This window comes from Piliocolobus tephrosceles, chromosome 4 (assembly GCF_002776525.5).
Source record: "Piliocolobus tephrosceles isolate RC106 chromosome 4, ASM277652v3, whole genome shotgun sequence".
In the NCBI taxonomy this organism is placed as follows: domain Eukaryota; kingdom Metazoa; phylum Chordata; class Mammalia; order Primates; family Cercopithecidae; genus Piliocolobus; species Piliocolobus tephrosceles.
In genome coordinates this window covers 138,937,685-138,965,236 of record NC_045437.1, presented here as the reverse complement: position 1 = coordinate 138,965,236, position 27,552 = coordinate 138,937,685, and the positions used below count along the sequence as shown (strand labels likewise).

At 45.2% G+C, this 27,552-nt stretch overlaps 1 protein-coding gene across 1 annotated transcript; it reads right to left on the bottom strand.

The window, feature by feature from the left end:
- Window positions 1–924: 924 nt before the first annotated feature.
- ATOX1 (antioxidant 1 copper chaperone) lies at window positions 925–16,764 on the bottom strand. Its single transcript, XM_023226993.3, has 4 exons — window positions 16,287–16,764; window positions 10,130–10,205; window positions 4,405–4,575; window positions 925–1,063 (listed from the first exon to the last, which is right to left on the bottom strand). The coding sequence occupies exons 1-3, from the start codon at window positions 16,290–16,292 to the stop codon at window positions 4,451–4,453; spliced, it is 207 nt and encodes a 68-aa protein (XP_023082761.1). The 5' UTR covers window positions 16,293–16,764; the 3' UTR covers window positions 925–1,063; window positions 4,405–4,450.
- Between the last annotated feature and the right edge of the window lie 10,788 nt (window positions 16,765–27,552).

Below are 27,552 nucleotides of genomic sequence, written 5' to 3'. Positions count from 1 at the left end.
TTTTAAAAATGACTAATGAAATATTTTAAAAATGAGTGGCAGCCAGGTGCCACTCATACCCGTAATCCCAGCACTACAGGAGGCTGAGGCGGGTGCATCACCTGAGGTCAGGCATTCAAGGCCACTTTGGGAGGCCAAGGCAGGAGGACTGCTTGAACTCAGGAGTTCAAGATCAACCTGGGCAACATAGCAAGACCCCATTTCTAGAAAAAAACTAAAAAAAAAAAAAGGTGAACTGGGCATGATGACATGTGCCTGTAGTCCCAGCTACTTGGGAGGCAAGAGTGGGAGTATTGCTTGAGCTCGGGAGGTCAAAGCTGCAGTGAGCCCTGATTGCACCACTGCACTCCAGCCTGGGTGACAGAGTGAAACCCCATCTCAAAACAAACAAAAAGCCAAAAATGAATCACTAATATTTTCTGATTGATTTTTAACCAGCAATCACTGCTCTAATTGATTTACATGTATCACTTCATTTAATCCCCACAACCACCATTTGCAGTAGATGCTATCATCACATTTTATGTCTGTGGACACTCAGAGGTTAAGTGGCCCAGCTGGGAGGTACTGGAGCTTGAACTCTATCCCAGGCAGTTTGTCTCCACAGCCTCTTCCCACTATTCCACTTGCCTTAACATTTGATAACCTTTTGTGCAATTCACTTGATAGACAAAAGTTTTTCAAAATATGAAATCTACGAAACTTGTGAAAAGAAAGGGGATCACTGTTCTGGGTCAACGCCTCTACTTTATAGGTGAGGAAAAAATGAGGCCCAGAGAGGGGAAGTGATTTGCTAAAGATCACACAGCAAAGAATCAGAATCTACAGGGTGTCTGACTCCCAGGTGGGAACTCTCAAAACTCCAACCCGAGTAAGCGTTAACTACCTACATGTGAGCAAGCAACACTAAGACCAGGCAAGACATCTCCAACAAAAGCAGCTTGATTTTATTGCAGGGAAGCTAGGAAGGAATAGGACAACTGAGGGTCTCCACAGGAACACCATTGCCCAGCATAACTGCCAAGTCCCAGGTCTGTCTGGAAGCCGGGGGAGGATCAGCATCCTAGGAAAGATGGAAAGTTAGGTGGAACAAAGGCGCCATCTGCTGTGGACATAGCGATATTGCAAAGGCAAGAAATGCACAAAGAGGCATGGGTGAGGTGGAAAACCCAGGGTGCAGATGCAGGGGCAGGACTAGATCTCCAATGTCCAGCCCTGCACACTGCTTCCATGAAGTCTGTTATACTCCCATGAACCTGTTATACTCAGGTTGGCTGGAACGCATTAACCTTGCTAAGCCAATCACTGCCAAAGCCCTCTTCTGGGGAATTTCCAGGGCTGCCAGGATACTCAGTCAACAGCACTCCCTATCCTGTTACAGTTTATGTTGGAAAGGCAATCAACAAAATCATGAGCAAATAAATCTGCCAAGAGTCAGATGATTAAGGTGACTTCAAAACCAATAAACACTCTATCTTTGAGGTTCCTAAGCCTGGCTTCAAGTGGGTCACTGAGGAGCCTCAAAGCAGACTTCAAAGACATGTTGCCTGAGCACGTGGACTAAAGCTGGCTTATTTGGGTGATTCTTACTGAGTATTGTGCATCTGAATTTCCAGGAGCCTTTCCATATAATACATGGTTACTGAAATATGTACAGATAAGATTGTATGATGTCTAGAAGTTGCTTCAAAATAATCTGGGCAGGAGGGAGTGGGCATGATGTCTGGAATTTGCTTCAAAATAATCTGGGTGTTTTGTCACCCAGATGAAACAATGAGGACAGTGGAGTTTCTAATTCAAGATGTGTGCATTAGGGCTCCCCCACATGGATATAGATAGCTCCAGAAGAGTTTTTTTCCTTCTCTCCCTTCATTCCTTCTTGTCACAGAGTGCTTTTATCAAAAAATAACAGGCCTTGGTGAAATAAACACTAATTGTTGGATCTGGGTGACGAGTACTTGGGGATTCATTCTATCACTCTACTTATATATGTTTGAAACTTCCTATCATAAAAAATCTAAAATAAATAAAAAGTACCCTGAAAATTACTAAGCCATAGGAAGGAATGATTTACAGACACGTGCTATGACTTGAATGAATCTTGAAAACATTATACTACATGGAAAAAGGCAGACACAAAAAGGTCACATATGATGTAATTCCTTTTATATGACCTGTCCAGGGTAGGCAAATCCAGAGTAGTAGAAAGCAAATTAGTGGCTGCCAGGGGATGGAGAAATGGGTAGTGGGGAGTGACTTCTTAATGGATATAGGGTGTGTTTCTGAGATGATGAATAAGTTTTGAAACTAGAGAGAGGTGGTGGTTGTACAACATTGTGAATGCAACAAATGCCACTAAATGATAGACTTTAGCCCATTTATGCCTAGTGTTCCATTATTGGAATGCTAAGCTTGTGGGAGTTATTTATATCCTACTGCTCAAGGTCATCACCAAGGTTTGATTTTTTCACATAAAAAACTTCGCAATATTCAGCATAAATGGGTTAAAATAGTTAATTATTATGTCTTGTGAATTTCATCTCAATAAAATAACATGAGAAAACATGTTTTCTATGAGAAAAACACATTAAGCTACACATGGTTTACATCCAACAGATATTACTTTTTTAGTTAAAAAAATTCATACGCCCAGGCCTAGATGTGTGCATTAGGGCTTCTAATCCCTAATGTGTGTTTCTAATCCAAGATGTGTGCATTAGGGCTCCCCCATGTATATAGCTAGTTCAGCAAGAGCTTTTTTTTTTCCTTCTCTCCCTCCATTCCTTCTTGTTACAGAGCATTTTCATAAAATACAATCTTACAGGAAGCCCAATATGACACAGGGCTGTTTGGGAGCTATGGAGGGTCCAGAGCCCCATCCACTCACCCTCCCTATGAAACCCTAGGGGTGGAGGAATGATGTAAGAAATACTGTTCTTCAACATGCTGGAAACAGCTGATGTTTTACTTCCCTAGAGGATAAGCCTTCATATGTGGAGAGATTGCACACCAATCCCCACAAGGCAGAAAAGCAGGTTGGAGGTTTTAGCCCCATTTTACCGATGGGAAGACCAAATCTCTGTAATGTAAAAAGTCCCCAAAGTCAGTGTGAAATGAGGACAGAGTTGGAATCAGAATCCCAGATTCCTCGTTATTCATCCTGGGCTCATTCCTGAATATGCGTTCTATCTATGGACGGAAAGTGCATGACGAAAACAGATGCATCTGACATCTTGTGACTTGTATGTGATGTTACCACATACACAGAACACTACCATGGCTCAGGTTCCAAATGTACGCCTTTGGGAAGGAGGCTATCCTCAAAGAGGACCTACCAGTCAGTTGTGGCTGGCCTCTGTCTGTGGGGTCTCCGTGGGCCCATTCACAGGGACAATGCCACCAGTAATAGTTACAGAACTCCGATTCAGGATATCTGACTTTCGTCCTGCCTCTGCCACTCACCTCGGTGGACTTTGGTTGAATCACTTCCCCTCTCTTGACCTCATTTTTCTCAGTCACAATCAGGGCACCAAACCACATCAGAGATGGGGTGATCATTGTAATTCACAAGTCAAATGTGCTACATGGGCAGTGGCAGCCAGAAGTGCCCGGCTGAGACTGGCTGGATCAATGAGTAAGGTCTGCCTGGTTCCAGAGTGAAGACTGCTGGCACAGTGCCCCTTACTGCCTCACTGGATTACATAAAAGTGAAGGGAACATCTAGCTCAAACATGCTATTGTTTTTGTACCAGTCTGGACAAAGAGCATGCTCAGGAAGCTGACAACAGTTTCAAGTAGAGAGGGCGGCACAGTCTGAATTAACTCACTTGGTCAGGGCACAGGAGAATAAGGCCCAAGGCATAAGTGTCAACTTTGATGAGACAGTCAGTTTATCAAAGCCAGAGCCATGTGTGGTAATATGTGCCTACAGCTCCAGCTACTTAGAAGGCTGAGGCAGGAGGATCACTTGAGCCCAGGAGTTAAAGGCTATAGTGCACTATGATCACACCTATGAAGAGTTACTACCCTCCAGCCTGGGCCACACTATGAAACACCGTCTCAAACAAACGAACAAACAAAGGAGCCAAAATGCACTGCTTAGGGTCATAGACTGTAAACTTAAACCCTGCTATCCATGAACTGCAACCCCCAAGTCCAAAAGAGGCCTCTGGGAGACTTTACAGTGCTCTGTCCACTCACAGGGGCTGTAAGAATTCCCTGAACTTGTGATGTGCATTAGACAATAATAAAATATTTGTAACCACTTCAAAGAAGGTAGACAGTGGATTGAAAAGAACCCAGGGGGCTCTTCTGCTCCACTCAAGCTCTCAAAGGCCAAGGTGTTAGCTCTGATGAGAGGTGTGAGCAGTAGGTTTGTTCAGCAAGTGCTGGGGCCTTACCCACCTGCTCCCTTTGGTCCATCCTGCAGGCTGTGGGGACCAGGTCCCTACTACTCGAGGCCAAGGTAGGAAACAGTCTTTCCTGTTTTCTTCAGGGTTGCAAGCAGAGTGTCCACGCTGTGCTCAGATTCAATGCAGATCTTCTTGTTTGGCAGGTCAATGTCATACTTAACTCCTGCAGGAAGAGGAAATGGGGTATGAGGAAAGGAAGCACAGACCCTCCCAGTTACAGCAAGAAAGAGTTCAGGCTCTAAATTACTATTCACAACCACCCTTGCCCTTTCCTCTAGAGCAGGGATTGGTGAACTTCTTCTGTAATGGGCCAGAAAGTAAATGTTTTAGGCATTGTGGACCACATATGGACTCTGTTGCATATTCTGCGTATTTTTTTATAACTCTATTCTTGAACATACAAAAATAGGCTGTGAGCAGGATTTGGTCCATGGGCTGTAGCGTGCTGATCCCTGCTCTATACTAGGGCTTTTTGAGACACAGACTCTGTCGCCCAGGCTGGAGTGCAGTGGCACAATCTCAGCTCACTGCAACCTCCACCTCCTGGGTACAAGTGATTCTCATGCCTCAGCCTCCGGAGTAGCTGGGATTACAGCCATACGCCACCACATCTGGCTAATTTTTGTATTTTTAGTAGAGACAGGGTTTTGTCATGATGGCCAGGTTGGTCTCAAACTCCTAATCTCAAGTGATCTGCCCGCCTTGGCCTCCCAAAGTGCTGGGATTACAGGCATGAGCCACCGCGCCCAGTCACGTTTTTTTTTTTTTTTTTTAATTGCAAAAGTAATATAGATACTTCTTTGTTTTTCAAAAAAGCGAACATTTCTAAATAAAAGTAGAAGCGGTAAGGCCCCCTATTGATCCTACCCCTTGAGATCACTGTGAACAGCCTGGCTTCTATCCAGACTTTGTCCCAGATAGACAAATGAAAAATAATTCCTCCAAATGGCATCACACTACATAAACAGGTCTTGCTAATATTTTACTTTTTTCTTTATTTATTACATTTATTTATTTATTTATTTATTTATTTATTTATTTATTTATTTATTTATTCATTCATTCATTCATTCAGAGACAGGGTCTCATTGTGTTATCCAGGCTGGAGTGCAGTGGCACAATCACAAATCACTGTATCCCTGAACACCCAGGCTCAGGTGATCCTCCCATCTTAGCCTCCCACGTTGCTGTGACTGCAGGCACATGCCACCATGCCTGGTTAAGTTTTGTATTTTATGCAGAGACAGGGTTTTGCATATTGCCCAGGCTGGTCTTGAACTTCTGGGCTCAAGCGATCTGCCTGCCTTGGCTTCCCGAAGTGCTAGGACTACAGGTGTGAGCCACTGCACCCAGCCCTTTTTTTTTTTTTTTTTTTTTTTTTGAGACAGAGTCTCGCTCTGTCTCCCAGGCTGGAGTGCAGTGATGTGATCTCAGCTCACTGTAGCCTCTGCCTCCTGGGTTCAAGCGATTCTTCTGCCTCAGCCTCAGGAGTAGCTCGGATTACAGGCATAAGCCACCATGCCCGGTTAATTTTTGTATTTTTAGTAGAGATGGGGTCTTGCTGTGTTGGCCAGGTTGGTCTTGAATTCCTGACCTCAGGTGATCCACCTGCCTCAGTCTCCCAAAGTGTTAGGATTACAGGCGTAAGCCACAGTGACTGGCCATATTCTTTTTTTAAAAGCTACAGTCTTCCACAGTGTGAACGTACCACACATCCACTTAATTAATCCATGTTAAAGGTCATTGAGGATGCTTCTAATTTTTCACCACTATCACAATGTTATAGCAAACATATTTGAACTTGTCTTAAAAAAACTTATAAAAATATTTTTATACAGTGAATTTACAGAATGGAAATTGTGGGGTGACAGATGTTTGACACATTTTGAATGTTTAACAGACACTGCAAAATCGCCCTCCTAAATGGCTATGCCAATTTATAGCTCCCCAGCAGCACATGAGAGGACCCAGAGTTTTACTCTGACGAAAGAGCACACAGAAAGGAAGGAAAAGTCTTGAGAGGTTCTAGGCCTGGCCTCACCATTGACGTGCTAGGTGACCATGGGTGGCAGGGGTGGGGTCCTGTTTCTCACAGGCCTCAGTTACCTCATCTGTACATGAAGGATTCAGGGCTGGCCAGCTCCTGTGGTTGATCCAGCTCAAGAATGCCATTAATCTGTGATTCCTCAGCCCTAGCACTCTTCTTTTAGGGCCCTAAGTAACTCAAAAAACCCTCCTGACTTTCTCAAGAGGCCATCCAAGTAGGGACAGTAGGAAAAGATGGGGAGAAACCTGCCGAAGCTCAAAGGCAGATCCTCCAGCAAGGGGCCTTAAAAATCATACAGTTGGCTGGGTGTGGTGGCTCATGCCTGTAATCCCAGCACTTTGGGAGGCTGAGGCGAGTGGATCACTTGAGGTCAGGAGTTCGAGACCAGCCTGGCTAACACAGTGAAACTCCATCTCTACTAAAAAGATGAAAATTAGCTCAGTGTGGTGGCGTGTGCCTGTAATTCTAACTACTCGGGAGGCTGGGGCAGGAGAACTGCTTGAACCTGGGAGGCAGAGGTTATAGTGAGCCGAGATCATGCCACTGCACTCCAGCCTAGGAGACAGAGTGAGACTCCTTCTCAAAAACAAAAACAGGCCGGGCGTGGTGGCTCAAGCCTGTAATCCCAGCACTTTGGGAGGCCGAGACGGGCGGATCACGAGGTCAGGAGATCGAGAGCATCCTGGCTAACACGGTGAAACCCCGCCTCTACTAAAAAAATACAAAATACTAGCCAGGCGAGGTGGCAGGCGCCTGTAGTCCCAGCTACTTGGGAGGCTGAGGCAGGAGAATGGCGTGAACCCGGGAGGCGGAGCTTGCAGTGAGCTGAGATCCGGCCATTACACTCCAGCCTGGGTGGACAGTCCAGCCTGGGCGAAAGAGCAAGACTCCATCTCAAAAAAACCAAAACCATGAACAAAAATCATATGGTTTCCCAGCCTGGGCAATAAAGTGAGATCTTGTCTCTACAAAAAAAAAAAAAAAAAAAAAAATAGCCGGGTGTGATCCTGTAGTCCCAGCTACTCAGAAGGCTGAGGTAGGAGGATCACTTGAGCCTGGGAGGTTGAGGCTGCAGTGAGCTGAGGTCACGCCACTACACTCCGGCCTGGATGAAGTTCCTGGGGTGGGTAGGTGTCCTTGAGCTGTCAAACAAAATTAGGCCCGTTCCCACTTCATCCAGAGCCTGCTGCTTTGTTTGAGGGGCTCCTGTGCAGTTTCATTTTTAAAGCGTCAACAGGCCGGGTGCAGTGGCTCCTGCCTGTAATCCCAGCATTCTGGGGGGCCAAGGAGAAAGGATCATCTGAGGTCAGGAGTTTGAGACCAGTCTGTCCAACATGGAGAAACCCCGTCTCTACTAAAAACACAAAATTAGCTGGGCGTGGTGGCCCGTGCCTGTAATCCCAGCTACTCGGGAGACTGAGGCAGGAGAATTGCTGGAACCCGGGAGGTGGAGGTTGCAGTGAGCTGAGATGACGACATTGCATTCTGGCCTGGGCAACAAGAGCGAAACTCCATCTCAGAAAAAAAAAAAAAAATTAGCCAGGCGCGGCGGCAGGGACCTATAATCCCAGCTACTCGGGAGGCTAAGGCAGGAGAACGGCTTGAATCCAGCGGAGGGCGGGTGAAGCAGGTTGTAGCGAGCAGAGATCACGCCACTTCACTCCAGCCTGGGCAAAACAGGGAAACCCCATCTCAAAAAAAAAAAAGCATCAACAGCAGAAGTTGATACAGATACACAAGATATACATTCCTATACCACAGTTGGGGAAACCCAGGCCTGAGAAACAAGGGCCCACAGTCATGTGGAAAGTCAGCAGCCAGGTTCTTTCCACTGTTTCAGTTTCTTTCAGATTAAGATCCCAGTTTACAGGGCCAGAGATCAGCCACTGACTTGCTGCGGGACTCTGGGCAAGTCACTTAACCTCCTGGGTACTGGCATCAACATCCTCATTCCAAAGATGGAAAGTACAGCTCAGAGGACTGCTAATGAGATCACGTCCACGTGGAAGCCATTTGAAAACTTAATGTCATTATTATTTAGGGTTTTAAAAGAGAAAATTTTAGAAGATTGTGTGACAGTTCATGTAGGGGAACAAGAAAAGAAAAAGTCTCAGAAGGCTGAGCACTGGCATTGCCAAAACTCTGATCACAACTCAGTTATTACCTCATTCAGTCCCAGGACCAGATCCCAGCCCTCTCTGGGCCTCAGTTTCCCCAACTGTGAAATGACAAGGCTGGATAAGACTGATTGTTGAAAAGAGGTGCTTTAAGGATATCTGCATGTGGCCAGGTGCAGTGGCTCATGCCTGTAACCCTATCACGTTGGGAGGCCAAAGTGGGCAGATTACTTGAGGTCAGGCGTTCAAGATCAGCCTGGCCAACATGGTGAAACCCCACCTCTATGAAAAATACAAAAATTTGCCAGAAATCGCTTGAACCCAGGAGGCAGAGGTTGCAGCGAGCTGAGATCATGCGCCACTGCACTCCAGCCTGAGCAACAGAGCGAGACTCCATCTCAAAAAACAAAACAAAACAAAAAAAAACCCTGCATGTGAGCGATTCAAAATTACTTAAAAAATTTTTTTGAAGCAAAGAAATAGAAAAAGACAAAATTTTTAAAAATTATTACTTTTTAAAAATCTTTCCTTTTTTTTTCTTATTTATTTATTTATTTATTTTGAGACAGGGTGTTGCTCTGTTGCCCCCACTGCAGTGCAGTGGCATGATCTAGGCTCACTGCAGCCTCAACCTCCTGGACTCAAATGATCTTCCCACCTCAGCCCCCCAAAGTAGCTGGGAGTACAGGCATGTGCCACCATGCCTGGCTAATTTTTTTGGTATTTTTTGTAGAGATAGGGTTTTACCATGTCGCCCAGGCTGGTCTCAAGAACTCCCGAGCTCAGGCAATCCACCTGCCTCAGCCTTCCAAAATGCTGGGAACACAGGTGTGAGCCACCGTGCCCAGCCCCATTTAAAAAATCTTAATAGAGGCTGGGCAGGGTGGCTCACACCTGTAATCCCACCATTTTGGGGGGCCGAGGCAGGCAGATCACCTGAGGTCAGGGGTTCGAGACCAGCCGACCAATATGGAGAAACCCCATCTATACTAAAAATACAAAATAAGCCACGAATGGTGGCACATGCCTGTAATCCCAGCTACTCGGGAGACTCAGGCAAGAGAACTGCTTGAACCTAGGAGACAGAGGTTGCAATGAGCCAAGATCGCACCACTGCACTCCAGGCTGAGCAAGAAGAGCAAAACTCTGTCTCAAAAAAAAAATTTTTTTAACAGAAAATGACACTCAGATGTGTCATGCAGTACACACTGGAGATGACCAACATATTCACTAGTACTGCCATGGTTCCAGAGCTATTTACTGACCATGTGACCCCAGATAAGTTAACGTCTCTGAATTTCAGCTGTCTCCTGTTTAACATGGAGATAGTCAAACAAACTATCTGAAATGGCTGTGGTGAGGATTAAATGATGTGATCCACGTAAGAAACTAACAAGAGTAGTTGGCACGTGCTAAGCCTTCAATACATTTTAGTTTTACCGTTATGATCAGCTTAACCCTAAGCCTCTCCTGCAACATCTGCATGCATCTGAACATGGCATAAGTGCATCTGTCTCCTCTATCCCACCCCCAACTGAGGGCCACTCACTCACCTCCAAGCTTATCAAGGACCCGAGAGACAGCTTCAGCACAGCTTCCACAGGTCATGTCCACGGAGAACACGTGCTTCTGAAACAAACAAAGGGGGAGCATGACCCCAGCCCTGCAGAGTGACCCACACACAGTGCCAGCAGACAGGCCCACTCAGGGTCGAGAGAGTAGGCAGAGAGACTGGGTAGGACCTGGCTGGCATCAGACTCATCAGGAGCCTGTTTCTGAGCCCCAGTCTCTTCAACTATAGAGTAGCTAAGAGTTTCTACCTCACAGGTGGTATTCAATGGAATCATCCCCATAAATCCTTTAGCAGTGTCTGGCACATAGTGAATAGAATCACCTGGAGATCTAGTTTAAAATGCTTTTTCCCAGTCCTACCTTCAAAGCACTGATTCTTGAGCTATGAGCTTTGTCTCAGGGCCACCAATAACTCTGACAGGGATGGGCCCCCATACTTCTAACAATGCTATGCTGGTGGGCCCATTTATGACCCAGAAAATTATTTTCTGCACTAGAGTCACCTGCAGCTTGCAAAAACTACAGGTTCTGGTCAGCAGGTCTGGGCTGGGGAATCTGTTATGTCTAGTCATTATCCCAGGTGATTCTGCTTTCATCCAAGGGCTGCATTCTCAGCGGCAGCATCTGGGTCCAGGGAAGAGAAAGGATTGCCTGGGTTCCCCAGTGGGTTGGAGGCCAGGCAGGAAGGGATCCCCGGCTCCTAGTCTTCATGTAAGCTCTACATTCTGCAGTCTCCAGGATATCTAACAGATCAAGGGTCTGAAGGTAAGCACCCAGAAGACAGAGGTTTTGTTCAGTTCACTGCTGGATTCCTAATACTTGGAACAGTGCCTGGACAGAGTAGGTGCTTAAAACATATTTTTGAGTCAATGGATAATTGACATGGCTGGTTTGAACTTCTGGGTCTTTTGCTTTGCTTTCACACAAGGATTACGTAAACCAATACTTCATTTTAAAATCTCTGGAAATGAGACAATCTGAAATTAGATAAATCTGGCTTCAGATACCAGTTCTGACACTACTAATTGCATGATCATCAATAAGTTACTTCTCTGTGCCTTAGTTTGTACATCTGAACATTGGGGGTAAGAGTCCCTCTCTAGATTTGTGAATGGGATGAATACAGGATTTTAAGTGTGGTAGCCAGCACCCAAGATGGCCTCAGTGATCTCTGCCTCTGGTATTTATGTCCTTGAGTAATCCCATTCCAAATGTCTTGGGTTGGTCTGTGTGTCTTATAGAATATGGCTTGAAGTGAGGTTATGTGGCTTCTGAAGATATCACAAATGTCATAAAAGACATTGTGACTTCTGTCTTGCTCTCTTTCAGGGGTCACTTGCACTAGAGGAAGTCAGCTACCAAATCATAAAGATATTCAAGTAACCATAAGGAGAGGTCCACAAAGTGAGAGACCCAACCCTCGAGCTAACAAGCATGTGAGTGAGCCATCTCGAAAGTGGATTCTCCAGCTCCAGTCAAGCCTTCAGATGAATGCAGCTCCAGCCAACATCTCACTCCAACTTTATGAGAGCCTCTGAGCCGGAGCCACTAAGCCAAGCTGTTCCCAAATTCCTGAGTCTCAGAAACTGTGTGAGTTACTATAAATATATTTGTTGTTTACTACAAAGTTTTGGGATAATTACTAAGGAGCAATAGATAACTAATACATTAAGGAAATTAGAGCCTAGTACTAGGTTCCATTGGGTAAAAAATTAGCTATTGGGTTATTATTAATTTCTTCCATTTGTCCTTCCTGTTTCCCTTCAAAAATCAATGGCTACATTTTTCATGGAGCACTTCAAAATATTTCAAGTCTATTACCTCAATTGGAATTCTGGGTGTAGCGATATATCTTGCTAGAAAACCACAGGCAAAATCTCTGCTCCAGAAGGGCTCCAGTTCCCTAATCTATACCAAAAGGGTATTAGCTAACTCAGTTTTTTTTTCAACTTCAGTGTGCACAGGAAAAATCTGGGGACCTTGTATAAAGTGCAGCTCCCAGACACCTGCCTCAACTGGCTCTATGGATGTGGAGCAGGCCCTGCCACTCCCCATTTTTAACCTACTGGGGAGAGACAGGGAGGCAAAACTACAAACCCGAAAATAAAGTGCTAAGTGGCTTCTCAAACTCTTTCCAAGTCTCTAAACACCTCTGAGTCTGGATCGTCATTGTGCTCTAAGAGGAAACCAAGACTAAGAGTTAAGCAGCTCGATTTTCCAGTGTAGACTGTATGACCTTTGTGACTAGTAAACTACTAGTTTTATTAAGGCCAAATCTGCAAAATCTGCCTTAAAGAAAATGGTCAGTCTTTCCTTTCTTCTAAACATCTCTGATTTTTTCATTTTGTTTCATGACTATTCAAAGACAGCAGCAATAACAAATTCTGGAAAGAAGGATTTGCAGTAGGTATTACAAAATCTTGTCTTTAAAATGTGGTCCTCAACCGAACAATATGAGCATCACCTGAGAGCCTGCCAGAAATGCAGAATCTCAGGTCCCTTCCCAGAAGTCCGGAATCAGAATCCTCATTTTAACAAGACACCCAAGTCATTCCTGCCCACATTACAGTCTGAGATGATGCTCTCCTCTATTAAAGAATTTTTTAGGCAGGGCAATGTGGCTCATGCCTATAATCTCAACACTTTGGGAGGCTGAGGCAGGTGCATCACCTGAGGTCAGGAGTTCGAGACCAGTCTGGCCAACATGGTGAAACCTGTCTCTCTACTAAAAATAGAAAAAAATTAGCCAGGCATAGTGGCAGGTGCCTGTAATCCCAGCTACTTGGGAGGCTGAGGCAGGAGAATAGCTTGAACCCAGAAGGCGGAGGCTGCAGTGAGCCAAGATCATGCCACTGCATTCCAGCCTGGGCAACAGAGCAGGACTCTGTCTCAAAAAAAAAAAATAAAAATAAAAATCTAAAGGCTGGGTGCAGTGGCTTGCACCTGTAATCCCAACACTTTGGGAGGCTGAAATGGGAGGATCACCCAGGATTTTGAGACTAGCCTGGGCAATACAGTGAGATCATGGCTCCATTTAATTTAAAACAAAAAAAATTATTTCAGAAAAAAAAAATGATGATGCTCTAGAACATGCACACTACAAGCTACCTGTTTTACAAGGGAAAAGGTTTTGTTAAAACATAGCCAAACTCGGGCCAGGTGTGGTGGCTCATGCCTGTAATCCCAGCACTTTGGGAGACAGAGACAGGAGGATCATGAGGTCAAGAGATTGAGACCATTCTGGCCAACATGGTGAAACTCCGTTCTCTACTAAAAATACAAAAATTAGCTGGTAGTGGTGGCGTGCGCCTGTAATCCCAGCTACTCAGGAGGCTGAGGCAGGAGAATCACTTGACCTGGGAGGCGGAGGTTACAGTGAGCCGAGATCATGCCACTGCACTCCAGCCTGGCGAGAGAGCAACACTCCGTCTCAAAAAAAAAAAAAAAAAAAAACAAGAAACAAAAACAAAAAACCATAGCCAACTCATTTGTTTACTTTTGCACGAGAATGGCAGGGTTGAGTAGTTGTACCGGAGACCCTGTGGTTTGTGAAAACTAAAATGTTTACTATTTGGGCCTTGTAAAAAAAAGTTTGCTGAGTCTTGCTCTAGGATAACCAGTAGAAAATTGATTAATCAATGGTTTGCACTTATATACTGAGCCAAAGTTTGGAAGGGTTTGCAAGCTCAACCTAAGAGCTAAATCTACTGATTGTCTATTATATGTCAAATTGTTCTTTATGCAGTATCTAAGTTAGTCCTCACTGAGCCTGGAAAGAAAGCTATTTATCTTATTTCACTCAGGAGGAAAGTGAAGTTCCCAAGAGTTCACTAAGTGGCCTGCAGTCACGTGGCAAATACCTACTGAGTATGGAATATGAACCTAGGCTTTCTTCGCTCCAGGGAAATCCTGCTCGTTCTGGAAGAGCAAAGTACACCACCAGCTCTCATAACCGTGACTCTCAGCAGAAGCTCCGAAACTAGAAATACATTTTTAGGGAGCACAGTTTTTTGCTGCCCAAGGACCTAAAGTCAACAAATACCTGAAACTTTCAGTTGCTGATTACAGGGAGTAGGGCCCATCCCCTACAGTATAAAGGTCAGAAGTCAGAAATCAGTTTCTGGGTATAAACATTACAGTTCAGTGCTCTCCTCCTCCACCTCTGAGGGGCAAAAATAAATTTGAGGGTGATGGAAAAACTATTTCATGGACAGAGTAATCACTTCTTTATAGGAGAAGCTCAAGATTGGCTCTACTACCGGATGTATAACTGGGTAGTTCTGGTTTCTCATGGCCTCTGGGGTCTTTCATAAAGACTTATAAAATGGGTAGATTTTAAAAGCCAGTAGGTTTAAAGTAGGTTTTAAAAGTCAGTAAGTGGTGACCGGGCACGGTGGCTCATGCCTGTAATCCCAGCACTTTGGGAGGCCGAGGCAGGCGGATCACAAGATCAGGAGATCAAGACCATCCTGGCTAACACGGTGAAACCCGTCTGTACCAAAAATACAAAAAAAAAAAAAAAAATTAGCTGGGCGTAGTCCCAGCTACTCAGGAGGCTGACGCAGCATGACATGAACCCGGGAGGCGGAGCTTGCCGTGAGCCAAGATCACACCACTGCACTCCAGCCTGGGCGAAGTAAGTGGGACGATTTTTTTTTCTTTTTTTGAGACGGAGTCTCGCACTGTCACCCAGTATGTGTGTGTGTTTTTTCTTCCCTTTCCAGTTTTAAGGCAGTCCCTTGACTAACACCCTCCTTCCTTCAGCTGCTCATCTTGTGGTACATGGTGCCAAGCGCCCTCCTCATTCCCATCATTTGCTCCAGAGGGTCTTTTGTCAAAATCCCCAGAAGATACAGAATACATTGATGATCAAGCTGGCCTTTTCCTCATTGCCACCTCCCACAAAAAATCCTGGTGACCTTCACTCTCCAAGTCCCAGGGAGATTAATACTGTCTTCTACCACTGCCACAGGCTACTTGCTCAACTGGTAGGGCTGATTCTATCAGATTCCTTATCCATACTTTGTTGTTGGAGGATTTGTCTCAAGGCACCTGGCAAGGTCCAAGGAAAATGACACCTGAGATGTTAGTGGCTCTGCCCAGGGGGCGTCAGGCTCACCTGTCAGCTCCCAAAGGACAGGCTGCTAAGACACATGGCATCTGTGGGATACCTCTTGATATCCACCTGGCCCAGAGCCATGAATTACGCACCTCAAAGACAATGCTAAACATCACATGACCCTAACCAAGATGCAATTGAGATCAGAGCATCTTCCCAAGCCGGTATGACTCCTTTTGCCAGGCACCTGCGATGTGGTCAGGCCTGGAGAGGGGAGCCTGAGGACAAGGAGCTGAATCCTGGCTCTGCCAACTTCAACACGACCTGGAATAAGTTACTGGGTTTTTTATATTTTTATCTGCCAAAGCCCTCAATTCTTTATATAAAAAACGAGGCCACGAGCAACAATATACTGAGTGATCTGCAAAGGCAGGCTAAGACTGACTTCCCAGACTCTGCCACTGAGCAACTGGTGACTTTGAGGGGGGTTCCTGAACCTCTCTGGGGCTTATGGGTTCAGGCTGACAAAGTGTCTCCATTCAGAGTCGCCCAGAGCTGATTTGAAAAGTAAGCCATAGTGGGCAGGAAAATTAAGAAAAGCATGAGCCTCTGAAAACCTGCCCGGTCCGTGAGGGAATAACCGGGTCCATCCCCTTGCCCAGAGCCTCCCCACCGCCCTCCTTCAGGCCAGCTCCGCGGGCAGGGCAGCCAGGAGGAAGGCTCAGGGACTAGGCGTCTCAGTTCCCGCTGGCCACCAACTCCCCGCGTCCTGCTGAGCGATCCCCTGCCCCCTCTCTGGGTCTATTTCTCCGTGTACGCAGGAAAGGTGTGGGCTTGTCGCCCCTGGAGGCCTTCCAGCTCCGACGTTTTGAAGCCTAGCTCCTAAATTAAATTCCCTTCGGATCCCATTTTCTGAAGGGTCGCAAAAGCTGGGGGCTGGGTGGGGTAAGCTGGGGGACAACAGTGGCTCCGGCCGCGGCCTGAGCCCTTCAAGAGAAGCATCCGGTCAAGCTGTTCTGCAGCCGAGAAGGAACCCGGGGACTGCAAGTCTGCGTGGCGGGGAGGGCGCAACCACTCACCGGCATAACTGAGGCAGCGGCGGCGTGGCGACAGTGGCAGCAGTGGCAGCAGCTACTCTCTGGGCTCGGGGGGCGGGTTCGGCTGCGCTTCCGAGAGTGCGCGCTAGAGGCCCCTTCCCGGAAGCCCCACCCTCTCCGGGCCAGGCCGCGAGGGAAGCCCGGCCCCCTCCGGCCCTCAACGCTGCCGGCCGCACCGCCCCGTTTCCGCTGGCCCCGCTTATGGTCACCCGGCCTGGACGGAGAGAGGAGGTGAGAGGAGTGCTGCGTTGGTCTCCATCGACTGTCGGCCTTTTTCAGAACGCCTACTTCGGGTCAAGATTGTGTTAGGGAATACCAGAGAAGGGCACCGCCTTGAATAGGACAGATTCATCCATCCCTAAAAGGACAGTTTCACTCATTTATTCACCGAGTCAATGTTTATTGAGCGCCAGCCAACGAGGACGCAGCGGTGGAAAAGATGTAGCAGGAGGCTGCGAAGGACGCAGGCAGTGATAGTGCAGGGTTAGCAGAGCTGTCGTGGCAGAGGAGGAAGAGCCCTGACTGGAGTCGGGTAGGGGCGATTGTGGAAGAGAGGCGGCCTTGGGAGGAGGCAATAATCTGGACCTCAGTTAGCCTTTTTCACCCTATTACAGGCTCTGTCTCTAAATGCAGTCGCATTGGGGGTTAGGGTATCAACATAGGAATTTTGGGGGACACCATTCATGTCCATGTCAGATTTCAGTCCCTAACAGAGCCATACTGACTAGAGTTTTAATCTCAGCTCTATCATTTACCAGCCATGTGACCCTGGGCAGATGAACTTACCTCTCTAAGCCTCAATATCCTCACGTGTAAGATGGGGACAGTTAAGGTGACTATACAATTTTTTATCTAAACCTTTTGCTAGAGAAAGGAGATGCTATTAATAATTTTGCCGGGACAACAGGCATACACCATGACTGTTTCAGGCAAACAGGGACACATGGTTCCCTCCAAGAAACCTACTTTGTGGTATTGTTGGAATACATGTAATGTATGCAGACTTCGTAGCACATTGCTTGGCACATGGTAGACACCAAAATATATAAGTATTCTCTAATTGCTAGGCCCTCGGTTGGCCTCCCTGGCACTGGGTCTTCCCCTGCTCACGAAATACCCCTTAACGATTCATCCCCTACCCAACCTGCCAGGAATTCCCTAAAGATGGAAGGGAAGGGGGTGAGGAGGAGAGGGAAAGAGGGTGCTGGCACATTAGGTCCTGTAGAGGCAAGGCTTAGCATCTTGGTAGTCCTGGGTGCGACTTTGCAGTGGGGCTAGGGATAGCTAGATTGCCATGAGGGAAGGTGGAGGGTAGCCATGAGGGAACGAAATCCTTCCCAAAGGCAACAGTGTACAGGGCGAGCCACCCACGGCATGTTTTAGAGAATTAGGGGTAGGGGTTGGGGGTATGGCTAAGCCTAGAGACAGCAATTTAAAGAGAAGACAGCTTTATGAAGATCTGTTAAAGATCGCAAATAAAGGCCTATTAAAGAGGAGAAGAAAATATGCCAGACTGTAGTTCCTGCATAAATATATACATACATTCTGTGTACTTACATAAAAATAAGCCTGAAATCAACTACAGCCAATGTTACTAGAAGTTATCTTGGATAAGTGTAGGATTTGCAGGTGGAATCCCAATGCGCCTACTGTTTAATTTTCAAATAACACAAAGTAGCATACAGTGAAAAGTAGTTCTCCCTCCTACCCTGACCTCTCCTTCTTAAACAAAAGGCATACTATATACAGTTTTGCACCCTGCTTTTCTCACTTTATAGCATATCTTAGAGGTTATTCCTGGGCCAGGTGCAGTGGCTCATACCTGTAATCCCATTGCTTTAAGAGGCCCAGGTGGGAGGATCACTTAACCCCAGGAGTTTAAGACCAGACTGAGCAACATGGTGAAACCCCAGCTCTACAAAAAATAAAAAAATTAGCCAGGTGTGGTGGCATATGCCTGTGGTCCCAACTACTCAGGAGACTGAAGTGGGAGCATCACTTGAGCTTAGGAGGTCAAGGCTGCACTGAGCTATAATTACACCACTGCACTCCAGCCTGGGTGACAGAATGTGACCCTGTATTTAAAAAAAAAAAAAAGAAAAAGAAAAAAAAGATTATTCCTTAATAGTACATATCAATCCTTTTCTTTCTTTCCTTTTTTTTTTTCTCTTCGAGATGGAGTCTTGCTCTGTCGCCCAGGCTGGAGTGCAGTGACGCCATCTTTGCTCACTGAAACGTCTGCCTCCTGGGTTCAAGCAATTCTCCTGCCTCAGCCTCCCAAGTAGCTGGGATTATAGGCGTGCACCACCCTGTCCGACTAATTTTTGTATTTTTAGTAGAGACGAGGTTTCACCATGTTGGCCAGGCTGGTCTCGAACCAGCCTGACCTTGTTGGCCAGACCTTGTGATCCGCCCACCTTGGCCTCCCAAAGTGCTGGGATTGTAGGCAATGAGCCATCTCTAAGCCAGTGAGCCTGGGAAATGGGCATATAGAATCCCTGCCCTTTCTGGCTGACAGTGTTGTTGTGAGGATAGGAATGTACGCACTGTAGGCATGTATAGATGGTGGGTTCCTCCTGCTATCATCTACCTCTAGACCCAGCCTCCTGGGATGACCCTTTCTTTGACAGATGCTGGGGAGTTTAATTCTTTGCAAAGAAAAGTTGTGTAGCTGCTTGTCTGCTCCCTGCTATCCCCACCGCAGGAAACCAAGTGTCTGTTTGTTGTATCATAACACAGGTATACGCTATTTGCCTCACTGCTTTATCCATCAAGGAACCCTTTATCTAGGACCAAAGATTTTGAGCTGAAAGGGCCCTCAGAGCAGCCAAGTCATGCATGAGAAGAGAAGGGCTATGAAGTGGAAGCTGAGGGAGCATGGTGTCCTGCAGAGCCGCATGCTGGCAGAACTGGGTCTACAGACACATTTCATTCAGTTCCTAAAGTATTCAAAATATTTTTTGATTAGTTGACAACAGTTAAGAACCCTGAGTATGCTTGTACAATATTGTGAATATACTTAATGCCACTGAATTATACACTTAAAAATGGTTAGAAAGAGGAATTTTATGTTCTGTATGTTTTACCACAATTAAAAAATAGGGTATGGTGGCTCACGCCTGTAATCCCAACACTTTGGGAGTCCCAGGCAGGAGAATTGCTTGAGCCCAGGGTTCAAGACCAGCCCAGCAACATGGTGAGACTTCGTCTCCGTGAAAAATTTAAAATTTAGCTGGACATGGTGTTGTGTGCCTGTAGTCCTAGCTACTTGGGAGGCTGAGGTGGGAGGATCACTTGAGCCCAGGAGGTCAAGGCTGCACTGAGCCGTGATCATGCCACTATACTCTAGCCTATGCGACAGAGCAAGACCCTGTCTCAATATAAAAATAAATAAATTTACTTCTAGACTGACATGTAAAATTAGTTACTTTCTTATTACAAGCCTAGGAAAAGCATTTTTAAAAATAAAAATTCTAGTTTTTAATTTTTATTTTTTGAGACAGGGTCTTGCTGTGTCACCTAGGCTGGAGTGTGGTAGCATGAACATGGCATACTGCAGCTGTGACCTCCTGGGCTGAAGCGATCCCCCGACCTCAGCCTCCTGAGTAGCTGGGACCACAGGTGCATGCCACCATACCCAGCTAATTTCTTTTTTTTTTTTTTTTTGTATTTTTGTAGAGATGGGGGTCTTGGCATGTTGACCAAGTTGGTCTCATAAGCAATCCTCCTGCCCTGGCCTTCCCAAAGTGTTGGGATTACAGGCGTGAGCCACTGCACCTGGCCTAAAGAAGTTTTTAAAAAGGGTGATGGCCAGGTGCGGTGTGTGGCTCACACCTGTAATCCCAGCACTTTGAGAGGTAGAGGCAGGCAGATCACTTGAGGTCAGGAGTTCAAGACCAGCCTGGCCAACATGGCAAAACCCCATCTCTACTAAAAGTACAAAAATTAGCTGGGAGTTGTGGTGGGCGCCTGTAATCCCAGCTATTTGGGAGGCTGAGGCAGGAGAATCGCTTGAACCCTGGAGGCGGAGGTTGCAGTGAGCTGAGATCATGCCACTGCATTCAAGCCTGGGCAACAGAGGGAGACTCCATCTCAATAATAATAATATTAATAAAAAGGGTGAAACCTATTCAACTAAAGTCCTCAGAATATTTACATTGTATTTTTTAAGTGAGACCAAAAAGTTTTTGTACTATTAGTAAATGTTTTTAAAAAAAGAACACTGAGTCACATAACCTAGATTTTTAATATCTCCTGAAAAACTGAAAGATCTGGAAACATGTCTATAACTGGCAGGATAGGCCAAGTAATATTATAGTAACAAACAATCCCAAAACCTCAATGGCTTAAAACAACAAAGATTTATTTCTTATGTGATATGCCCATAACTGGCTAAGTGGGTTGAAGTTGGAGGAGTGGCTCTGTGCAAATTGCTTTTGCTCAAGGACCTGGTTTGAGAGAGAGTCACCATATAGAATGGCACTGATCTGAAAGTGTCCCGCCAAAATTCATATGTTGAAACCTAACTGCCAATGTGATAGTATTAAGAAGTGGGGCCTTTGGGAAGTGATTAAGAAATGAGGGAAGAACCCTCATGGATGGGATTAGAGAATTTATAAAAGACGTTGAACGGAGTACTGTAAGCCCTTTTTGCCATTCTGCCATGTGAGGGGACAGTGATCATTATAGAAGCCATCATAGTCCCCAGCACTCTTTATGGACTCCCAAAATAGCAGCCAATGGTCAGGGAACATTTGCCATGCTGTCCTCTTCCTCCTTTGTTCTCTGTACCCCAGGGCTTCAGGTTTCTAAAGATGTGTTTAATGAGACAACCCAGACAAACATGTGTTCAGTTCCTTGCTGTTTCAGACATTTAATCTCTCTGACCCTGTCTCTTCTCTTGTAAAATAAAGATAGTAATTAGATGTAGCTCATCGTGCTGTGGTGAGCAATAAGACAACACTCAAAATATTCAGCTCAGGGGTATCCCTATCTGTTGAAATGAGCCGTTTGAAGATTAGATGAGTTTTTTTTTGTCTTTGTTTGTGTGGTTTTTTTTTTAAGACAGAGTCTCATTCTGTCACCCAGGCTGGAGTGCAGTGGCACAATCTCAGCTCACTGCAACTTTCACCCCTTGGGTTCAAGTGATTCTCCTGCCTCAGCCTCCTGAGTAGCTGGGATTACAGGCATGCATCACTGCATCCGGCTATTTTTTGTATTTTTAGTAGAGACGGGGTTTTACCATGTTGGCCAGGCTGGTGTTGAACTCCTGACCTCAAGTGATCTGCCCAACTCAGCCTCCCAAAGTGCTGGGATTACAGGCCTGAGCCACTGGGCCTGGCCTTCGATCAGTTCTTATGTATATTTTATTCTTGTTTCTTTTTTCCTTATTGGGCTTTGAATTTCGAGTGATACAAACCTGAGTCTGATTCTGAGCTCTGCCCCTTTCCAGCTATGGGCCAGTCCTTTAGCCTTTCCGAGTCATAGTTTCTACATCAGTAAAAGAGTTAATACTTCATAGAGTTTTTGTAAGGATGACTTGAAAAACTGTAACTAGCACTGTGACTGTCACATAATAGGTGCTTGATATATATATGCTATGTTAGTTATTCCTCTTCTAAGCCACAGGAGGCGAAGACTTCTAGTATGTGGTACCAGAGTGTGCAGCAAAGAACCTTTTGCAAAGAGCTCTGGCTGCAGATGATCAGGATTTGCCATGGACTCCAGAACTCTCAAATCACTTGGAAATTTGTCTATGCAGCATTAGCTGGTGTCATGCCTGAGATAATGAAGAAAAAGCCCCAGCCTTTCAGGGGTTTCTGAGAAGACTATGCCCTTTTTCTGTATTCATGACTGTATCTTCCTTCTCTGGGCAGTATCGACAGTGGGTAAAAAAATATGGACTTGAAGTCAGAGTCCTAGCTTCTAGCCCTAGCTGTGTGACCAAGGGCAAGTTGTTTACCTCTCTGAACCTGTTTTCGTACTTGAGAAACAGGAAATAGGGATGTTGTGAATATTAAATGAGATCGTTCTTGGAAAGAATATTACCAAGTTACCTGGCGCATGGTCAGTGCTCCACAGAGTCTGAGGAGGTGAGGTACTTGTCAAGATACAATGTCAAAGAAGGGAGGAATGCAATTAGGCATGTCTTTCTAAGCCAGTAAAGGGCCTCTTTGGATCTCTGTATGATCTTTTTTCTTTCTATTTTTTTGATCCGGAGTCTTGCTCTGTCACCCAGGCTGGAATGCAGTGGCATGATCTTGGCTCACTGCAACCTCTGCCTCCTGGGTTTCAGCGATTCTCCTGCCTCAGCCTCCAGAATAGCTGTGATTACAGGCACCTGGCTAATTTTTGTATTTTTAGTAGAGGTGGGGTTTCACCATGTTGGGCAGGCTGGTCTCGAACTCCTGGCCTCAAGTGATCCATCCGCATCAGCCTCCCAAAGTGCTGGGATTACAGGCATGAGCCAACACACCTGGCCTGGATCTTTGTATGATCTTTGCATGGTAAGGAGCAAAAGGCAAAGAGGTTAGCAGTGTTTGGGGAGGTGAATTAAAACGTGGATGCCTCATTTTCAAAACCTCTTGTAAGGCTGGGTGAAGTGGCTCACACCTGTAATCCCAGCACTTTGGGAGGTTGAGGTGGGAGGATTGCTTGAGCCCAGGAGTTCAAGACCAGTCTGGGCAATACAGTGATACCTTCTCTCTACAAAAATTTTAAAAAATTAGCTGGGCTTGGTGATACATACCTGTGGTCCTGGCTACTTGGGAAGCTGAGGTAGGAGGACCACTTGCACCCAGGAGGTTGAGACTGAAGTAAGCTGTGATCTTGCTAGTGCACTTCAGCCTGGGTGACAGAGCGAGACCTTGTCTCAAAAACAAGAACCCCCCCCCCCCATAAAACACCCCTTTCATATACCTACCTACAAGGGCTAATGTATTACATCCCTTTTGTTTTAAAGATCAAAATTTCTGTATTATAGTTCCTCATATCACTATTAAAATCTGTACCTAACACTAATTAAAATAATAATACAGGCTTTTTTCTTTTAAAAATAAAATGACACAGCCAGGCATGGTGGCTCACACCTGTAATCCCAGCACTTTGGGAGGCTGAGGCAGGAGCACTACTTGAGGCCAGGAGTTTGACATCAACCTGGGCAACAAACTGAGACCCTGTCTCTACAAAAAAAATTAGCTATGTACAATGATGCATACCTGTAGCTACTGGGGAGGCTGAAGCGAGAGAATTGCTTGAGCCCAGCAGTTCGGGGTCACAGTGAGCTATGATTGTGCCACTGAACTCCTGCTGCGTGATGGAGTGAGACCCTGTCTCAAAAAAAAAAAAAAAAAATCACACAGTACTATAGGGTACACAAAGAAAACTAAGACTCTCTGCTGCCCTAGACAAAGTTCGTCTCCCTCAGCAATCATTAATATTCATTAACATTTTCTTGTGACTCCTTCCAGACATAACCTGTGCATGTATAACAGCAAAAACATATGGGAACAAATGTGTAGTGCAGATAACTAAAGCAATACGTATGTCTTAATGGACATAATCACCCCATGCTATCCCTCTTCCTTTATTATATCAACCCAAGCATACTTTTCCCATTATTCTGCACTTTGCTTCCTTCATTTACTGATATCTCTTGATGACTGCTCTGTAACTATACAAGTAGATCTACCCCATTTTCTGTATGGCTGCATGACAGTCTACTGTAAGTATACTGATTTGTAGTATTGTAACCAGTATCATACAGTCAGATATTTCGGTTGTTTTATGCCTCTTTCTACTACAAACAATTCTGCAATGACTATTAGTAACTCTTCGTTTGCAGAGTATTTTTTTTTTTTTTTAAAGAAGAAATTCTTTTTGTTTTCCTTTTTTTGAGGCAGTCTTACTTTGGTGCCCAAGCTGGAGTGCAGATCTCCACTCGCTGCAACCTCTGCCTTCTGAGCTCAAGTGATTTTCCCACCTCAGCTTCCCAAAGTGCTGGGATCACAGGCGTGTACCACCACGTCTGGCTAGTTTTTGAATTTTTTTTGTAGAGATGGGGTTTCGCATGTTGCTCAGGCTGGTCGCGCAAACTCCTGACCTCAGGTGATCCACCCACCTCAGCCTCCCAAAATGCTGGGATTACAGGCATGAGCCACCGCATCCGGCATGCTGCATAACATTCTGTATTAGGTGTATATCACTGTTAAGCATCTTATCAGTTGATGAACATTAAGCGTTTGGGTTTTAAATATTCCAGCAATGCTGACAAACCTGCAGTGAAAATCTGGGCACATGCCTTTGTAACCAAATATGGCTATCAACCAAGAAGTGACATTATTGTTTTGGGGGATATACACAATTTTATTAGATCTTTAAATTGCTGCTGGGCGCGGTGGCTCACACCTGTTAATCTCAGCACTTTGCAAGGTGGAGGCAGGCAGATCACCTGAGGTCAGGAGTTCAAGACAAGCCTGGCCAACATAGTGAAACCCCGTCTCTACTAAAAATACAAAAAAATTAGCCAGGCCTGGTGGCGCGTGCCTGTAATCCTGGAGCAGGAAGAGCAGCAGACAAAACTCCTCAGAAACCAAGTTAAAGAATTAAGGGGGTTATTTGGCCGGGGGCATTGGCAAGACTTCCGTCTCAAGAGCTGAGCTCCCCGAGTGAGCAATTCTGTCCCTTTTAGGGGCTCACAACTCTAAGGGGGGTGCATGTGAGAGAGTCGTGATTGATTGAGCAAGCAGGGGGTATGTGATTGGGGGCTGCATTCACTGGTAATTAGATGGGAACAAAACAAGATAGGGATTTTCACAGTGTATTCCTATACAATGTCTGTAATCTATAGATAACAGAACCAATTAGGTCAGGGGGTCGATCTTTAACTACCAGGCCCAGGGTGCAGTGCCTGGCTGTCTGCCTGTGGATTTCATTTCTGCCTTTTGGTTTTTACTTCTTCTTTCTTTGGAGGCAGAAATTGGGCATATGATATGAGGGGTAGTCTCCTCCCTTAATCCCCCCTTTTGAGACTCTCATTCATTTTATTAGTGGGAGTTCTCACTTTCATTTTCACTACCCATATCTTCTTGCAAGACAGATTGATAGTGATTCATATAGCACACTTGTGCATTATAGTGAACTAAGGTAGCGATGAAGCTTTTTATCATTCGAAGAAGTACAGGTAGCAAACAAGGCAGCAGTAAGTAGGTTCCTATTACTATTATCACTCTTATTATAAGGGTTTTAAATCCTCCTAGCGCTGGGAGTCATTTTCTAAACATGGCCTCAGGATCAAATCTATGCCACACTTGCATGGGCATATGTGCCAGTTTTGTCATATCTCTAACTGTTTTCAACTACTTGCCCTTGATTATCTATGTGTAGGCAGCAATTAGTAAGGTTAAGTTTCCTACAGATCTCTCCTTCAGCTGCTAGCAAGTAGTTGAGAGCTAATCTATTTTGATAGATAGCATTTTTCATCTGAGTTTCTTGCTGGACCAGAATAGTCAAGGTTCTGCCGGTTTTATTAGTGATTATTTTTAAGACAGCTTGTAACCGTATGATTCAGTTGATCATGTAAATGGGGGTCCAGTATCCCCATGAGCCATCTTGTGCCTAAGTAGCAGGCCTATAATATTGTATGATTCTCTCAGGGGGCCATTTATCATTTTTTTTTTTTCAATTTCTTATAGCTATGCTTCTTTTTTTGCGGGAAGCTAGACAGGAAAGCCCAGGAGTTCACCTGTTTTTATGGGCAATAGGAAGAAAGATGGTTTAATAGTGCCAATAACACAACTACCTGCCCACTGGTCAGGTAATTTGGCATGAGCTCTATGCCCACATACCAGTATAATCCAGTGGGGACTGTCCAGTCCTGGTGGGACTCCGGGTGGGTCCACACGGTTTGCAACTTTGGGAATTTACTAAATTGATTTCTGTGTGATTTTTAACTCCACCAAGTGACTGTTATTGTGGTACCATTATACGGTTTCTGTCTTGGACAACTAAGTCATCCTATAGGGTGAGTTCTTTTTCTTCTTTAGCTATGCAATATTGTCCCATAATTGAGGATTTTAGGACCCAGAAATTATCAGGGTGATTCTTTTGAGCTGGGAATTCATCAGGAACTGGGTCTGTAGGTATTAATTCTTGGGCTTCCTATGGCCATTGATCACTTATTACAGTTCCTCCACATGCATAACATGAAGTGGCATTGAGAGACTGCTACATGCTTGGCTAATTGCAAAAACAAATTTCTTGTTTTTCCTGGAATTTCTGGTACTGGCACATTTAGTTCATCATAGAAAGTTTGAAACACTGGCTCAGGAGAGCATTTGTAAACTTCTCCTTGAACCAAGATATTTACTGGCCCCATCAATTCCTAAGGTCACACACTCCTCTTTTTTTCCAGTGAGGATCAAGGGGATTGGTTATTACTAGCTCTAAGGGGTTACATTGACCCTTAGTACAGGGTTATTTTTTCCTTTCTGAAGGTGGACTGGATCCTTTTCATCATCATTTTTTTTTTTTTAATCCAAGTGGCCTAAATGACACAAGACCAGTATTTACATTTATTTCCACACAGTCCTAATTTATGACAGATGTACTTATTTTCTGCCATATAGCCTCTTTTCTAATTAAGAGAACCACACCTTATTCCTAACTTATTACTATTAATGACAGCACAGGCATCAAATTTTCAAGTGACTTGTTTGGGCACCTTTTTTTTTTTTCTCTGTTTTGGCTAACACTGTACTCATATTGTTTATGAGCCCCTACCAGTCTTCAGTTCTTAATCTTATTTTAAAAACTGTGATCATGAGAGGCTCAGATGGGTCATAACACACATCAGGTTGGTCATTTCCTGGGTTACATACCTGGTATAGAATAACATTATACAAACAAGTTCTTTTTAGAGTTCCAGTACACTTATAACCGTAAAATAATAGGACCATAGCAACCTTTTGTCCTACCCTCAGTGACTTGACGTATACACTGGGAACAGCCCTCAGTCTGAGGAAGGTCAGTTGAAGTCCTTACTGTACAAGTCCAAATTTTAAGGAAAATGAGTCCCGCGATGAGTTTCCTCATGCTTTGGCCATGCGTGGACCAGTAAGCTTCCGCGTGTGACTGAAGCAGGGCTTGTCGTCTTCTTTTAGAGTCACTTTGCAGGGGTTGGTGAAGCTGCTCCCGTCCACATACCGCTGACAGTCTACTGATGTTTAAGGATGGTGTCGGAGGTTGGGCC

Excerpts from the sequence above, each read along its gene's own strand:
- ATOX1 (XM_023226993.3), bottom strand. Across the intron at positions 4,576-10,129 it reads GGTCCTTGATAAGCTTGGAG|GAGTTAAGTATGACATTGAC; the intron begins GTGAGTGAGTGG and ends CTCTTCCTGCAG.